Consider the following 18,234-nt stretch of genomic DNA (forward strand, 5'->3'; position numbering starts at 1 on the left):
CAACACATCACAAAATCTACATCAACTGCTGCCCCACCACCAATGCAACTTTTTGAGGAAAAGGAGTTAACATCGAAATTTCCATAGGGCATTTGCTAACTTTACAAAAAGTTATTTTGAAAGATTATTTTTATTCAAACTCTAGTATTAGAGGTATACCTTAAGAAAACTTGACATGAAAAATACATATTTTAAAAGATAAAATTGGGGACTTTAAAAAAGAATTTGCAGTTATTTCTCCAATAGCACTTAAAATATAATTTGATCTACAAACAACTTTTCATTATACTTTGTGTGTTGGACAATGAAATGCTTCAAATTCTAGATTATGGTCAATTGAATACATGGTATTTCTTTTCCCTTATTTTACTTTCTTTTTTCACAATACAGCTAAAAATAAGTAATGTATTTTGCCATGTATAATGCACACCCACGTTTTTGGCCCAAACTTTCAGGGGAAAAATCTTTTAATTTTTAATTCAATTTTTAATTTATTTATATTTAGAAACACAACCAATTTATTGTATTCTAGGGTACTATTTTGCATGTGGATATCACTATTGCTTTCTAGAGTCATAGTTTTAACACATAAGCATAAATAAAAGAATTAAAAACATTTGTATAGTTATGGAATTAGTACTACCCATATATAATGCTCACTCTTATTTTCCCTCAAAAATTTGGGCAAAAAAAAGTGTGCATTATACACAGCAAAATACGGTGTATTTCTTCCAGTATTCCCCTCTGTCAATAGTGGTAGAATGAAAATCACCAATGTTATTTTTACATGAAACAGTTTTAAAATGTAGCAGAATTAAACATATTTTATTTGTATAAAAGTAAAGAGTCCCTTTTTTAATGCCTAGAATGCCCCTATATTCATTTATGCAGCAACTTAGTCATAAGTGCTCCTGGTTAGATTTCGAGACTTCAGTAAATGCCTTGTGTTGTGAACTATTGCTATAATACTTCTTAACATCATGATATATAGATTTGTTCAGTCTCATTTAAAAATAAACTTCTGAATGCTTATGGTTAACATAAAAATCTTAATTTTAACTGCATGTTGTCAAAACATTTAGGATCCCCCAAAATAGCGCTGCAAGTCATTTGCAAATATTTAGCATCAAAACTACCTAGAATTAGAGATACTGAATTTCAGTAAAACTAAATAATTACAATTTTTGCAATTTGTGCAGAGCTTTAACTAATAATGTGCTTTCATGTATATAATTTCATTTGACTCCCAGAGCTCTAGGCGACAGGTGTTATTTCCCCAATTTGCAGATGAGGAACCTGAGGCTCAGAGGTGTTAAGTGATTTGCCCAGGTTCACACAGCTGCAAAGTTCCAAAACAGGTCTAGGTTTTCTGTTTGCTGGCCAAAGGTTATTGCATGTCTATATTTAAATTTATCATCTATAAAAGCCTAAATATACAGATCCTAAATTCAAAAAAGAAAATCACAAGGGATATGTTCTCAACAGACAAGGACATACATTCTCCTACGTAACCACAATATAATCATAAAAATCAGGAAAACAATTTGATACATTACTACCATCTAATCTCACCCCATTCAATGTCCTTCTAGCAAAAGAATCTATTCCAGAATCATACTTTTCATTTAGTTTCATGTCTCATTTCCTTGAGTCTGGAGAAGTTTCCCAGTCTTTTCTTGACTTTCATGAACTTGACACTTCAGATTACAGGCCAGTTATTTTGTTGAATGCCTCCCAATTTGATTTGATGATTGATTCCTCATGATTAGATTCAAGCTGTGTATTCTGGGCAGAAATATCATGAGAATGAGGCATTTGCACTGCATTCTATCGGGTGGAACATGGTTTGACTTGTCCCTGTACTGCTGCTGCTAACTGGAATCACTTAAAAGTAGTTTCCGCCAGGCTTTCCCTATGTGGTTTGTGTGTGTGTGTGTAATTAATTAGTATATTGAAAGGAGGGACTACTCTGAGGCTATTCAAATATCCTGTTCATTTTTTTTTTTACATTAACTTCGATGCTCACATTGTCCAATACTTAGCCAGTGGCTCTTAATCCTTTAAATCTGGCTTTTGTGTCCTTTTGACATGTCCCTGTAATTCTTGGAAAATTTCCTTACCTCCTGGAGTAAGATATTGCGGTAACATCTCATACTTTCCCTGCCACAGCTACTCCTCCAAACAGCCCCAATTCCTTTTAGTGAAGAATGTATTTAGAAACCAAAGGTGTAGGTGCTAGATATGCTCATTGCTATTGGGGTGTCACTGACCAAATCCTCTCACTAGACAGAATTAAAGTGTGTGGGTGTTTGTGTTATCTACACATTTGCATCTACAATTATTTCTCTATCATGAAAACTATGCCTCAGCTGGTGTGGCTCAGTTGGTTGGAGTATTGTCCTCTGTAAACTGAGTTTATGGGTTCAATTCCCAGTTAAGGGGCACATGCCTGTGTTGCAGGTCGCGAGTCCCTGGTCACAGCTGGTGAGAAGCAGCCAATGGATGTCCCTCTTTCCCTCCCTTCCCCTGCCCCTCTCTCAAAAAACAAACAAAAAATCCTGCTTATTCCAGTTCAGGGTCTTGGGTGGCTGAAGCCTATCCCAGCAGCTCAAGGCAGAAGTGGAGAACCAACCCTGGACAGGATGCTGTTTCACTGATGGGTACACACTCATATGCACCCACACTCATTCAGACATGCCAACTCACCTAACGTGCACATCTTTGGGATGTGGGAGGAAACTGGAGTACTGAGAGAAAACCCACACAGACTTGGAGAGAACTGCAAACCACAGAGTGGCAATGGCCAGAAATCAATTTTTTCCCTCATCAATGGTATAGCAAAACGACAGAATGAAACATTAGTCAAAGACCTGCTGTATTAGTTCATCTGCCACTGGCAGCACATACAGCTTAGAATTGCTCCACCATCTCATCAACACTTGGTATTGTTAAGTCTCAACATTTTTGCTATTCCTGGTGGATGTATAATAGTACTCATTGTGGATTTAATTTAAACAAATTTTCATTCATTTCTATTTACTATCCATATGGAAAAAATCTTTATTATATGACACACAATAATTCATTCCAAGTTGCATGGCAGATTTAAATGTAAAAAAGAGACAATAATGCTTCTAGAGTCTTGTCCAGAACTTTCTGCAAAGATAAAAATATTCTGTATCTGCATTTTCCTTTAGAGTTAGCTGCCGGCTACGTGTGGCTGTTGAGCACTTCAAATGTGTCTAGTGTATTGAGAAAATGGTAAATTTTATTTAACTTTTAACTTCATCAAAATTAAAGATTTCTGTTCATGAAAAGATACCATTAATTGCAAGCAACACTCTGTGGCAGAAGATCAAAACTGTCTTGACACCATTTGAGCTTGCTATAGCAACAAAGTCCAACCTATTCCAGCATTCTCTCTTCTGAGACAAGTTGTTACAGACTTAGTGTTTAAAAAAAAAGATACCATTAAGACAGTGCAAAGATAAATGATCTCTATCCAAATATATAAAGAATCAGCAAAGGCAAAAGAAATGGACTCTTTAAAAGGACCTTTATACAAATGCTATTAAATATGATAGCCATTAAGGGAACTACAAATAAAACTGTATCACTCCACCCACCAGAAAGGCTAAAGTTAAAAGACAAGATGACAAAAGGTAAATAACAGGTATAAGCAAGAATATGAAGCAACTGGAATTCTCATACATTGCGTATACTTGGGTACAATTCTGTAAACTGACAGTGTCTACTAAAGCCAATGCATACCCTCTGGATTAGCAATCCATTCTTAGGCGTCACCCAATCAAAACATACATTTGCACATACCAGAAAAGTACAAGATTAACCCTAAACAGGAGAAAAACTTCATGTCCACCAACAGTAGATGAATACTAAGCAATCTAGAAAATAAACAAAGTCTATGGTGTTGTCAACAGTGGGGGTGGGGGAAACTAAGGGGTTTGAGGGGAGTTTGTGTGTAAACTATATATTCATGGTACATGCACTTTATTTATGCATGTTACACTACTATTTTTAAAAGATTAAGAATGTTCTGGTCCTGGCTGGTGTAGCTCAGTGGACTGAGCACTGGCCTGCTAAACCAAAGGTCACTGGTTTTATTCCTGGTCAGGGCATACGCCTGGATTGCAGGCCACATCCCCAGTTAAGGATGTGTGAGAGGTTACCGACCCATGTTTCTCTCCCTCCTTTCCCCTCTCTCTAAAAATAGATAAAACCTTTACAAAAATGTTCTGTAACTTGGCAGACTTGTATGTGGAACCTTGGTGTATCAAATAGAGCTTTTTAGACATGGTGGCAGAATTCCAACTCAAACTGGCCCAAGAGAAAACAGGAAAGTATTAGTTTAAGTATCTAAAAAATATATATGCCCCATTAGAACCAGAGATTCAAAAGCAATCATTAGGTCTTTATCTTTCTCTCATTTCTGCTTTCTTTTGTGTGGGCTTTATTCTGCCGAGAAGTTGGACACTCATTCTCCCATGCAATTCTAGACTTACCTCATCTTCACTATTGGCAATGCTAATGGAAAACGTCTTTTCAACTCTGACAAATCTCAGAACTGGCCTAGCTTGAGTCATATACTTTTCCTGGAGCCTATGCAGCTCCATCTGAATCACTAGACTATGAGTAATGAAGGGGTACTTTCCCAAGGGAAATCAAGGTACTATGCCCAGAAAAAGGTTGGATAAGTGCAAGAGAGGCAAAAACATTTGTGTATCTGGGGAGGCAGCCAGAAGAAACCCTTAATTTGCAGCTTCTCCCTATGTCAAACTTAATAAAAGTTAACTGTTGAACACAGGGGTGAGGGAGTTAGGAGAACCAATCTCCTGTATAGTCAAAAACCTGTGTATAACTGATTCCCCCCAAATTTAACTACTAGTAGCCTAATGTTGACTGACCGGAAGCCTTACGAGTAACACGAATGGTCAATTAACATATATTTTGTATGTGGCTCAGGGGATTGAGCACTGTCCTGTGAACTAAAAGGATGACAGTTTGATTCCCAGTCAGGGCACATGCCTGGGTTGTGGGCCAGGTCCCTAGTTGAAGGCATGCGAGAGGCAACTCAGTGATATGTCTCTTGCACATTGATGTTTCTCTCCCTGTCTTCCTCCTTTTCCCTCTTTCTAAATAAAAAACCTTAAAAAAACCATACAGAAAAAACAGGTTTACAGTATTTATTGAAAAAAATCTATATGTATTGGACCCACACAATTCAAACCTGTGTGGTTCAAAGGTCAACTTTATAGTTTGTCCTAGCCAAAGTATCCAAGCTGCAGCTTTGTAAGTCTCTGAACCACACTGGGAGAGGATAATTGACAGTTCTTACCAGATCCCTTAGATCATGGTCTCTCCCTACTAGACTTTCTCTTGCATTTATGGTTAAATCAATCTTTCCAACATATGGCTCTAGTTATGATTCTAACAATGGAACCAAATTTAGCCTGTTAATTCATGGTCTTCCATGATCTCACCCTGTTTCACAGTTACATTATACTATACTACTTATCTCTGTGCATGCTGAATCGGTGCTTTTTAAGTGTTTGTCACTGTCACTGATCTATTTTAAAGTATTAGGATCTCATATTAATGTGTCAGTCAAGAGATACAAGCATTAGCTTTGTTACTTAGCTCTAAAGGTATACTATTATACATTTATTTGTAAGTGCTAAATTTGATCCTTAATATAATTTTTTCCTAAAAGTCAATATTCTTATTAAACTAAGTTTATACTAAAAATAAAACATGGTTAACTCAAAGTATGAGATAAATAGCACTTTCTTAATGGGAAGACCTGTTAGAGAACTATTTTCTCCATACCATTCATCCATTTCCCATAAATCAATTATATATAGCATTTCATTTCAATGGTTTCAAAGACTTAGTGCAGAGATTACAATTTTAGTTTGATACATAAATGGAAGTTGTAGTAAGCTGTATTATATTTTTTAGAATATATAAAACAAGACATGTTCATAAATAGTCCACCTGTATCTTTAGCTAACTTCATTTAGGCTAAACATCTCCATGTTTTCACACTTAGCCAAACCTGATTTATGTACACAACCAATTTACTAACTTGTAAGGGTCTCAGAATTAAAGTGATTTTTAATGGAAAAAAAAAGGAATTATGGTATAAATGACATTAGTTTTAAAATAAGAGCATGAACTAAAAGTACAAACATATCACTATTTTTATTTTCATTTAAGCCAAGTATGCCTGAGCTAAAGTTAGACAAGATATGTATCTATCCATATTTCATACTTTAATACAAATTTCAAAACAAAGTATAACAATATTCTCTATGTTCAAATCCACTTACGTTTATCTGAAACACAGTATTTATAAAACAAATAGGTCCTGCAACAAAACTACCATTAGGAAAGTTATTTAAATTATTTTTTAATGGTTATAGTGGAGTCAATTTTCCTCATAAAGTACCTACTAGGATTCAGGACTCTCTAGGTTGCTTGAATACAACCAAGAATGTGGTACTGACAAGTAAGTATTATGTATGTTTAGTCAAACATTTGAGATAAAAGGAGTGACTTTTCACTTAACCCTAAACCAAAAATGAATCTTGAAAATAGTTTACCACGTCTAACACACTCCTTTATGTGTCCACACAGCATGTTCCAGGAAGTCAATCTTCTTCTTTCTCAATATATGTCTTTGCATTAACCCGTGCCATGTGCCTGGCCAAGTACCTGTCTCTAGCTGACATTACAGTTTCTTCATTGCTCCGTTTTGCAAACTTGCTCAGTGTCTCCTGTAGTCTCTCTTGTTCTTTGCCAGTATCTTGGCATTCCTCTGTGACTCTGTGTTTTGCTCCCATCGATGTTTCACAACTAGAGTGTTTCTCTGAGTTTGTTTCTTTGTCCGTTTCCATGTTTCTCATTTTATTGGATCTTTCCTGGTCAGGAAACCTATCCTTTGCCCTAGATTTTGGGCTGCTTTCCTTTCTGTCTTGTTTTCTTTCTGAAGATTGAACACTTACTTCTCGTTTTTCTCTATCTCTGTTTTCATATCTTTCTTTCCTTGCTTTCATATGTTCTTCCTTTTCTTTGCTTTTCTCTTCCTTCTCTCCTCCTTTCTCACTGTGTCGGTCATGATCATTTCGTTGCCTATCTCTTTCTTGTTCTCTTACAGCATATTTCTCTCTGTCTTTCTCCCTTTTCCATTCTTTGTCATTTCTTTCTCTTTGGTCTCTTCCCCTCAGTTTATCTTCTTGTTCATGTCTCTTCCAATGGGAATCTCTATGACTGGCCTCTCTGTGCCTATGGGAATCTTTCTTTTCTTTTCGGTAATCACGGTCAGTATAGTAGTTCTCCTGGTCCCTGGATTGTCTTTCTTGGTGCTTATCTTCCCTTTTCTCATGTCCCCTTGACTTGGAACTTTTTGTGTGGCTTTTGGTACCATGTTCTCTTTCTTCACTAGATGACCGTGAGTGAGTGTGATTCTTGTGATGCCTGGAGTCATTCTCAGAGGTCTCTATGCTCTTTTCCCTTCTGCACTTCACTTTATTACTTCCTTCCATTTCATCGTCCTCACTGTCATTAGCATCAAAGTCACTGTCTGCATCTGGGTTTTCTTCTACTTTCACAACAGTTTGGAGAATGCATTTCTCATGTGGTATTCTGTTCTCTGAACTTACTTCATCGGAATAATCCCTTGGCTTCTCTTCCTTTATCCCAGACCTTTAAAAAAATAATATAATGATAAATGCCACATTATCACTTATAGTAAGCATATAAAGTGTTCATATAATTTCCTCAATATTTAAATCAATAAAATTATAATTATATAAGCTTCCTGATTATCAAGATGTAAAAAGGTGCTGATGTCTATTTACTTTGTAAACATCTGTAAACCAGCATTTTCTAATCATTCAGAATATTTTCAATATTTGTAGTAGTAAAGAAAATGAGCCCTTCTGTATTGGATCACTAGAACCTTCAGGCAGGGATCTGTGCTAAGCATAGATGAAGAATAGGCATATTTCTAAGCACAGGCAAAAGAAAAATACATTCTGGACCTTAGTAGCATCTTCACAATGTGAAGTTTAAGTAGTGGCTCTTTATTGGATTTTTATTTTTCTTTCTATAAAATTAAGAAGAGTCCTGTTAATAGATGAAGATAAATTTTTTTTCACAGTGAAATGGTGGCAAAAATCTAATTCTATATTTCACTAAATAAACCCTATTATGATTAAAAAGGCATCAGCATCTGGATATACTCCTTGGCATGTATCACAGCAAAATGGAAATATGTGAATCCATCCAACTATTACAATCAGCAACACTAAAACTGTTTACATCATCTACATTTTCCCAGCTGATACATGTGGTTAATTTACTTATAGTACTCACACACTCATTCTTATCACTTACTAATCACACTAATAGAGCAACAACTATCGTTCTATAGAAATTGCTGGTACAACTGTCTTGGCTAAATAAATCACTAATAATTAGGAATTCTTTAGATTCTGAGAAGTGCCACTATTAAGTGACATAGAGTTTCATGGCTGGCCTCACAACTACTCCAATGAAACTCTAACAGAAACATTAATTTTCTGTTCAAAATCTCAATCTTCAAATATATACCTTCTTAGACTCGTAAATTTCATCATTTTTAAAGTCAATACCTAGCAGTTGGAGTTGGGGAAGTATAACCCTAACCCCCTCTCTTTTATTTATTTCTTTAGAGAGAGGGGAAGAAGGGAGAAAGGAAGAGAAACATCAATGTGTGGGAGAAACACTGATTGGTTGCCTCTTGCATAGCCCCAACTGGAGACCTGGCCGGCAACCCAGGCATGTGCTCTGACCAGGAAATGAACGAGTGACCTTTCAGTTCACAGGCCCATGTTCAATCCACTGAGCCACACCAGCCAGGACTAAACCTAATTCCCTTTTTTAATCCTTAATTCCATTCTCCTGCCTCTCCCCTCCCCCACAAACACAGGACTCAGATCCTCTCATCTAGATGCTTCTGCTTCCAAAGAATTTACTTAAATACAAGTTTAGGATTAATTTTTCCTTTTACCTTCAGCTATACACTTATGGCATAATCATTTCACCATTCCTATTTAATATCTTATAATTGTATTTAAAATCCTCTAATCCTTACTTTCTACACCAGTACTAATAGAAATGTCTACATAAATGGTAATGTCCATATCTGTGCTAATATGGTAGCCACTAGCCAAATGTAGAAACTGAGTATTTGAAATGTGGCTGTTGTGACCAAAATTTTAAATTTATTACTAAACGGCCACAAGTGAATAGTGGCTACATATTGAATAACGCATCTCTAGCTCTTGATATGTAAATTTTACATTTTATGGAGGCTAGGTCCTAGTTATAAAAACAAAACACATCTCTTTTTATATACTACCTAAATATGCATGTAGAATTACTGAATAAAGACAATCTTAAACTAAATCTTCAGGTTTTTAAATTAAGAAACTAAATTCCTGGGCATTCCTTCAATTAGGTCAGGTTTGGCTGACAAAACAATATGCAATGCTGAGATCCTCTTTCAAAGAGTTAAAATGATCCACACCCACAGATCATAAGTATCTTTTTTCTAAATATTCTGTATGCCACATCTTACCTAGCTTCACGAAAGCTACATGTAGGTACTTCCTCTTCACCAACTGCTTGATTTAATAGATGCCTATAAAATCCACTGAGGTCTTTCTGCTTGGTTACATCCAAACGTGCTAAGAGAGGGAAAGCAAAAGTGAGAATTTATTCAAAAGGCAAAAATGCAGTTCATTTTACAGATGTAGAGTATATAACATAAATTGTGTGTAAACTATTCTTTTCAAGATTTTATTTATTTATGTTGAGAGAGAGAAGGGAGGGAAGGGAGTGACCCTTTAGCTCCCAGGACGGCACTCAATCCACTGGGCCACACCAGTCAGGGCTAGTGTAAACTATCCTTTAGATCAAGAGTTGGCAAACAATAGCCTGAAGGCCAATTTTAGCTGCTGCCTGGCTTTGTAAATAAATTTTATTGAAAGGTAGCCCTGTTCATTTGTTTACCTATTGTCTAGGGGTGCTTTTGTGTTACAAAGTCAGAGTTGAGAGATCACATGGTACACAAAGCCTAAAATGTTCATTATCTGCTCCTTTCCAGAAAGCCTGCTGACCAGTACTGTAGATGAACACATAGTATAGGCATAGACCAAGTCTTACAGATTTGGTTTTCTTCCACTTAAAGATGAGCCCTTGCCAGTTAAGCTGTTTATAAGTACATATTTTACTTAAACCTTGAGAAATGACCGTGAGTAGAAAGCACTGAAGTAAAGCACTACAATTTTATTTGGCCTCTGCACCTTTTTATTTTTTCTTGAATTACTGTTATTTGTTTTCTAAATGCCCAGCTGATGCTCCTTGAGTGATGTTACTCTAGTTTTCTCATCCCAGAAATTATAAGTAGGATTTAAATCTCAGTTTATACTGCTCTGACATACTATGCCTTATAATCAATGTTTTTACATTGGAATCATTTTCCATGGCAATGACTTGTAATGACCACAGTTTTAAGCAACCAAACAAGGTCTAACTGAAAAGTCCAATAGAAATACTAGTTACTAAGAGTGCAACTATTTTTAGCAAAAATATCCCCTCTGTTTTATAATACAACATAATACCCTATCTTGTATCTTCAATTCCTATACACAAATTATGACCACGTTATAACCTAAAAGTTCAGTGACAGCAAATGGGTAACCACAGGGCAGAATTTTGCTACTTGTTTCCTTCTACCCTCTCCCTCTTCCATTTCACCTTCAAGTGCAGCAGCCCTCTTTTCTCTTTCCTCCTCTTCAGCTCTCTCTTGCAGTTTTTTCTTATAAGCAGATGTCACAAATGCTTCTTTATCATCAAACTCTCCCTTTTCCATTTCTCGTTCTCTCTGTATTTTCTTTTCCATTCTTTTTTCTTGTTCCTTTTTTCTGATCTCAACTGCTTTTAGTAAGTTGTGAATATACTTGGGCTGGGGGAAAATAAGTTTATTTAAGATCGAGCCAAAGATAATAATTGTTAATACTCTATTTTTTACCATGAATTAAGATAGAAATGTCTAGTACAAATAGGTATGTTTGTCATCATCTCAAACACCAATATAAATGTATTAGCCAAACTGAACCTAAAATTCTTTCCTATAGAAATATAAGATATTCAAAATGTTATATCATTATTTTTTAAAATATCAATCTAAGTAATTTTCCCAGTTTTTCTCACCATTTATAATGATATTATCTTAACACTTCCGTAACAGATAAGTGAATCAAATAGGTTCCTACTCATTTTTCACATTAGTTGAAATGAGTTTAAAACAATAGCTTTAATATAATTTTACACCATCATTTTATTTGTAGATACTGTAAAATGCAAAGATCTTTAAAAATCAGTGTGTGCTTGTGAAAGAATAAGAGTGGTGGAAAATCTGAACTTATTTTAATTCCCCTACCCTTAACTGTTTCAAACTAAAAATCTTATCATGATGTGTGTAGATGATTCAGTTACCAGGCAGGAAGCAATAAAAAATGAGATGATGGCAAAATACAAATAAACATGAACAAGAGCAGAACAAAAACTTCCTAAGAAAAAGTTTTCACAAAATTATTTACAAAGGCTTTAAAGCAAAGACCAAAACTTATAAAATTGCTAGATAATTCACTTGTTCCTGTTCAAATACTAAATGTTGGGCTTCCTGGGTTCTAGTATACCTGGAGCTAAGGGCACTTCACACTTCAAATACCAGAAAGCTTTTTCCCAAACCATCTTCATGCTGAAATAAGATTAAGATATACAATGCAGGTCGAGGTCAAAGAAAGTTTGTATTTTCTGCTACAAACCTTTCGGTCTTTTCCCAAAAGCAATTTGGGATTACTTTCTTCCTTTTTTTTCTGCATTTCATCATAAATACTGTCATATTCATACACAGTGGAATCTTCTGCAAGGGCCTTTTGAATTTCCAGTTTGGTCTTAAAAAAGAAAAACATGTTTCAAGATATGAACTAGCTAACAGCACAAAAAAGCTGAAGTAATTTTCTTAAGACAGGATCAGAAATATATCATAAAAATTACATTAATTTCATTTTAACACAAAAAATAAGAACATGAATTCTGAGCCTGGCTGAGTTTGAATCCTGACTCTCTACTTACTAGCCACTTTAGGTAAGTGTGTTTAATCACTTTGTGCCTTAGTTTTCCTCATCTAAGAAAGTGAGAATTGTATCCACCCTCAAAGTTGTTGTGATAATTAAATAACAATAAACTTAAATCACTAAGAATGGAGCATCAGAGAGAGTAAGTGTTCAATAAACATTAACTATTATTATTTAATTATCTGACCATAAATAACATTATCCACATCCACAGGTCAAAACGTCCAAGGTTTAACTTAGAAACATCTTAGTTTTAGATGCCTATAGTATATTACACATTAAGCTTTCATATCATTTTTTAGGTAAGTGGATTTACCAAATAAAATGTTCAGTTTTCAAATGGTAAGAAATATTTTTTAAAAAGCTCCCAACATAACAGAAAAATGGGGATATTCTTATAATTAAAATTTTTGCAATATAAAGTCCTTTGCCTTTGTTCATCATGTTCCCTCTATGAAATGTTCTTTCTCTTGCTTTCAGGCCATCAAAATCTTACCTAGGAACTTCAACTCCTGCTTTTAAAAAATTATTTTTCAATTCCAACTGATATATAATGACATTAGTTTCAAGTATACAATATAGTTATTAGACATTATTTCCTTTATGAAGTGATCATCCCAATAAGTCTAGAACCCATCTGACATCATACATAGTTTATACAGTATTACTGACTATATTCTCTATGCTGTACTTTACATACTTGTGACTATTTTTATAATTGGAAATTTGTTCTTAATCCCTTTCACGTTTTCCATCAATGCCCCCCATGACTCTTCTCATCTGGCAACCATTAATTTGTGGGTATTTATCCAAAGAAATCCAAAACACTAATATGAAATGATATATGCACCCCTAGTTCACTGAAGCATTATCTACAATAGCTAAAATATGGAAGCAACTTAAGTATCCATCAAGAGATGAATGGGCAAAAAGGATATGGAATAATTACTTAGCAGTAAAAAAGAACGAAATCCTTCCATTTGCCACAACGTGGATGAACCTATAGGGTGTTATTTTAAGTAAAATAAGTCAGACTGAGAAAAATATACCGTATTTCACTTTGTGGAATCTAATTAAAAAAATAATAACAAAGCAGAAACAAACTCAACCCCTACCTCTTTTCTTTTTTAAGATTTTATTTATTTTTAGAGAGGGGAAGGGAGACAGAAAGACAGGGAGAGAAGTATCAATTGGTTGCTTCTCACATGCCCCCAAATGGAGACCTGGCCTGCAACCCAGGCATGTGCCCTGATTGGGAATCAAATGTGACCTTTTGAGTCGTAAGACTGGCACTCAATCCACTGAACCACACCAGCTAGGGCATCCTACCTATTTATTTATTTATTTATTTAGACACCATTATAATTGTCCTCCCCTTCTCCTTTTGCCCCCTCCACCCAGTCCCCACTCTGGGCTTCATCACAATGTTGTCTGTGTTCATATGCCATGCATATGTTTTTTTGGCTAATCTCTTCCAGTCTCCCTTACCCGCCTCTCCTCTGAGATCTGTTAGTCTATTCCATGTATCCACGGCTCTGGTTTTATTTTGTTCATCTGTTTATTTTGTTCATAACCCCTATCTCTTAAATGAGGCCATCTCTGAGGACTTTTCACCCGCAAGGATCTCTTTCTTTTGAACTCTGATGGCACATTCTATACTGCAGTCTTTAGCTGCAATATAATATCCTTGATGTTATTGTTTTCTGTTTCACAAATCTTAGTCTCTTGTCACAGTTTAAAAGTTCCTGAAGTACACATTACACATTTTCACTTTTTAATTGCTACGCAATGTGGAATACAAGACGGCTTTTTAAGTAATGGGGTAATATTATAATTATTCAAATAACAGGCCTGACATTCTCAGGTTTTTACATAGCAATGATTAGACTCTAGAATCATGTGCACACTAACTTAAAATATTTTTTCTGGAACATTAAGACATTAAAAAATTTTTAATTTTTCTATTTTTCAACATTTACTTTAATCTCAGAAGAACAATGATTCCTCCCACGTACATGGTGAATTAGCACTGCTATTCCCTCCCTAAAACCAACCTGGAGAACTCAAAGGAAAACATGGAATTTAAGAAATAATAACTACCAACAAACAAACAAACAAGGGAAAAAGGACACTAAAGTGTTTTAAATTGATAACATGCTTTTGTACTGTTGGGAGAGTGGTCAGAGAGCACTTGTATAGATTTGTTATTAACCTCAGTCCTAAAATATATAAAGCAAAAAAACTGAACAAAAATATAGGGAAAAGTAGACAAGTCCACAACCATAGTAGAGGATTATTTTTAGTAGAGGGTTTTAACATGTGCCTCTCAGTAATTAATAGAACAAGACAAAAAAAATCAGTACAAATATATATGATTAACACAACTGGCCCAATGAAAACATACAGAACATTTTTCAAGCACAGAAAGAGTATTTATAAAAACTTTATCGGACCATAAAGTTTATCTCATCACATTTTAAAGATATTAAATAATATAATAAATGATCTTGGAGCACAAAGAAATCATGTTAGAAATGGGTCAAAAAAGCAATCATAATGCAAACCAGAAAATATTTTTAACTGAATAACAAAAATACTACTTATCAAAATTTGTGAGATGCAGCTACATTAGAATTTAAAGTAAAATGTATAGCTTTAAATATATGTATTAGAAAAAAAAAGAAAGGGCTGAAAAAAAGAGAGGTATGCACTCATCTCAAAAAGTTACATAAAATAACAAAATGAACCCAAAGAAAGAAGAAAACACTAATTTGTGAAGGCAGAAATTAATGAAGTAGAAACAAACTTGTAAAACATGTTTATCATTAGTTCATTAAGATCCAGAGTCTGCATAATTATAGGAGACAGGAAAAATTACAGGCCAATCTCATAACGCACAACTCCTCAACACACAAAAAGTCTTAATGAAATTTTAGTAAACCAAATGGAACAATATATAAACAGGATAATACTTTAGGTCTATTTTGGGTTTATACTATTTATGTAAAGTTATGATGATTGATATTCTAAAGTTAAACTGACCTTACTTTATTGGTAGAAAAATACAACACTGTCATGAAATACTATCTTTTTAATATAGTACATTCACGATTAAACATATAAACAGTAACAAAACTTCAAATCAAAATCAGAAAGTAATTCCTTAACTTGACAAGAAGTTACCTACCAAAGACCTATAACAAATATTATATATAATGATGACGTGTTAAAAGTTTTCCCAATGAAATAGGGATAAGGTCATGTTGTTATCATCAGTTGTACACTTAAGGGTCAAACAAAAGAATATAAAGGAAGAAAAAGTGGTCTATTAGATACATAAGTGCATCACTTCTAAGAGTATTCTCTTAGATTTAGTAAATGCAATCAAAATAGTATTTTTTTAATTTTCTTTTTTTAATATTTTATTTATTTTTAGAGAGGGAAGGGAGGGAGGGAGGGAGGGAGGGAGAGAGAGAGAGAGAGAGAGAGAGAGAAATGTGCGGTTGCTGGGGGTTATGGCCTGGAACCCAGGAATGTACCCTGGCTGGGAATCGAACCTGGGACACTTTGGTTCCCAGCCCAAGCTCAATCCACTGAGCTACGCCAGCCAGGGCTTTAAAATAGTATTCTTCATGGTAAATAGCCTGGGATTAAAGCAGAAAACAAGAGTGGGAATACACAAGTGGGGAATAAGGTGAGAAGTATATAGCAAAAGTGGTAGATCAAGGCAGCAGGAGGCAGGTAAGAGGTATAAGAACTATAGCAGTATTTCTAATTTCAAAGCAAACTATGGAAAAGTCCCATGAAATAAAAAAAGTGAACAAGCCGGAGTTAAGAATAAATTTTGATTTGGGATTTATGCTTTAAGTAAGAAAAAGCAGAACAAAAAATATCAAAAGAACACTGAAAAACAAGATACCTATACAACCTTCAAGAAGTTACCAGACACCCTGGAACTAATTCCCCCATCTATATAGTAAAGAAGTCAAACTTGATGGTATCTCTCAAATTCTGCTGAGCTCTAAAATTTGGATTCAAACCAAAAATTTATGTTAAAGGATCGTGGTTTTTTGTTTTTGTTTTTTTAATTTTAAGATTTTATTTATTTTTAGAGAGGGAAGGGAGAGAGAGAGAAACATCAATGTGAGAATGTGTGGTCGGTGGGGGCCATGACCTGCAACCTAGGCATGTGCCCTGACTGGGAATCGAACCTGCGATGCCTGGTTCACAGCCCGCTCAATCCACTGAGCTATGCCAGCCAGGGCAGGATTGTGTTTTTTAAATCATGTTTTTATACCCCACTATGAAACTAAGATATAATCTGAAAATAATAACTAAATACACAATTCTGTGCCCATTCCCCAAAAAGGCAGTAAAACACAGTGGCTAAAAGTTTAGGCTCTGCAATTTCACTGCCTATGTTGGAACACACCTCGACCATTTACTAAACATGAGACCTCATGAAAGTCACATAAATCCTTTTTGCCTCCTTTCCTCAACTACAAAATGGAGATTATAAAAGCATCTATGTTACAGAATTATTGTAAGAATTAAAGATAATTCTTAGAAAGTAGTTTATGCTATAATGTCTGACATATAAGAAGTGCTTAACAAGTTTATTCTTATATCACATTCTTCTTAGACAAGGGAAAAACAGGTACTAAAAATTAAAGAAAATGTGAACAGTGAAAAAATTAAAATTGAAAATAAAGGTACTTTGCCATTGTTTATGTCAGGATGGGCAGGGTAGGACAAAATGGTGGCTGAACTACAACCTGGAAGAGACGGCCGACGTCAAACCAGGGTGCGAGGAGAACCACCAATGATATGTTGCCGCTTTGTTTGGAGGGGACCAAGCCCCAACCCCCATGAAGAGGGCCGACCAAAATAAAAGCCCGCCATATGCCCCGTTTGCTGGCGGCTTTTCTCCGCCCCCACCTTGCGGACTGAGAAACGTCCCCCGAGCGTGCAAACCCCAATAAAGCTCTATACTGCCTAATTTTGTGGCTGATTAGCATTTATTCCTCGGCAGAGCATAAGAAAATCTTTCAGTTTAATTACATTATGTTCTGCAGGAGCTAAATCTAAGACACTGGTGTAACGAGAAAAATCAGTAAGCACTCAGGCTTACCTCTGTAAATAGCTGTGTGATTATGAGGGATAATTTATCCTTTGAAATTTCAGGTTTCATAATCACGACTACAAAGAGATTTGTGAGAATTTGTAAAATATTGTATGTATTTTAAAAATGCTTCAAAATATATACAGCATTATATAAAAATAATGGTGCTAGCAAGTCTATTAAAAATTATCTGACATTCCCCTTTCTTGGTAGGTGATTTTCAAATAATTATAAAATTGTGAAATCACTCTGGTTATGAAGAAAATTTTTTTTAGCAAGTAAGCTCACTAGCAGGAATTATTAAACCGTATAATCCACTGTCAGACTACTAAATCATCAGAAAGCAGAAGTGGATTTAATCTACAACAGAAATAAACAGCTAATTCTTCATTCTATTTTTTCCTTTAAAATTTATAACAAAGAAATCTATATAATCAAAAAATATCTTAACATATTTTCAAAAACCAGGGTCAAGATAATTTCTCTATGTACACCTTTTTTGTTTTGTCTCAGGAGTTAGACATGAAAACTGATACATAAAAATGTGAGCTGAAATACTTCCTTCACCAAGTGCATTTAACTCACTTTTCTACCTTACCTGTTTCATTGCTTGCTTTTTAGCCGCTTCCCTCTGAAGGCTTTCACTCACGGAGGTCTGTAACACAGAAAAATACTGTCACTGTTTAATACTTCTTTTCCAAAATTCTGGCTGGCAACTGGTTTCTTACTTATTGTTGAAATAGAAAGATAGTATTATTAATGAACATGATCAAGGTCTTTTCCCTAAAAGTCTGGAAACAAAAGAATTTTCATTGTAACTCGTCAGATTAGGCTATAAGATGAAAGAAAAAAAAAGAATACAGGACAAAAATGAGGTAACATGTGTTCCTCAGTCCCAATTAT

At 35.0% G+C, this 18,234-nt stretch overlaps 1 protein-coding gene and 1 non-coding gene across 3 annotated transcripts in view; one reads left to right on the forward strand and one right to left on the reverse strand.

Annotated features, from left to right (window-relative positions):
• The first annotated feature begins 3,332 nt into the window (after positions 1 to 3,332).
• Positions 3,333 to 3,455, forward strand: LOC114504403. Its single transcript, XR_003685177.1, has one exon. It is a non-coding gene; the product is annotated as a small nucleolar RNA SNORA28 (small nucleolar RNA).
• An 84-nt stretch (positions 3,456 to 3,539) lies between these two features.
• The window catches only part of NSRP1 (nuclear speckle splicing regulatory protein 1), a 28,749-nt gene continuing 14,054 nt past the window's right edge, over positions 3,540 to 18,234 (reverse strand). Inside the window, exons 3-7 of one of the 2 annotated variants that reach the window (XM_028519630.2) lie at positions 17,930 to 17,986; positions 11,898 to 12,026; positions 10,825 to 11,032; positions 9,644 to 9,752; positions 3,540 to 7,725 (exon numbers count right to left, since the gene is read on the reverse strand). In XM_028519630.2, coding sequence (XP_028375431.1) covers positions 6,672 to 7,725; positions 9,644 to 9,752; positions 10,825 to 11,032; positions 11,898 to 12,026; positions 17,930 to 17,986 — 1,557 coding nt within the window. In that variant the 3' untranslated portion in view covers positions 3,540 to 6,671. The remainder of the gene's footprint in view (positions 7,726 to 9,643; positions 9,753 to 10,824; positions 11,033 to 11,897; positions 12,027 to 17,929; positions 17,987 to 18,234) is intronic. The other variant, XM_028519631.2, reaches the window with a different exon arrangement.

This window comes from Phyllostomus discolor, chromosome 8, assembly GCF_004126475.2.
Source record: "Phyllostomus discolor isolate MPI-MPIP mPhyDis1 chromosome 8, mPhyDis1.pri.v3, whole genome shotgun sequence".
Classification (NCBI taxonomy): Eukaryota; Metazoa; Chordata; class Mammalia; order Chiroptera; family Phyllostomidae; genus Phyllostomus; species Phyllostomus discolor.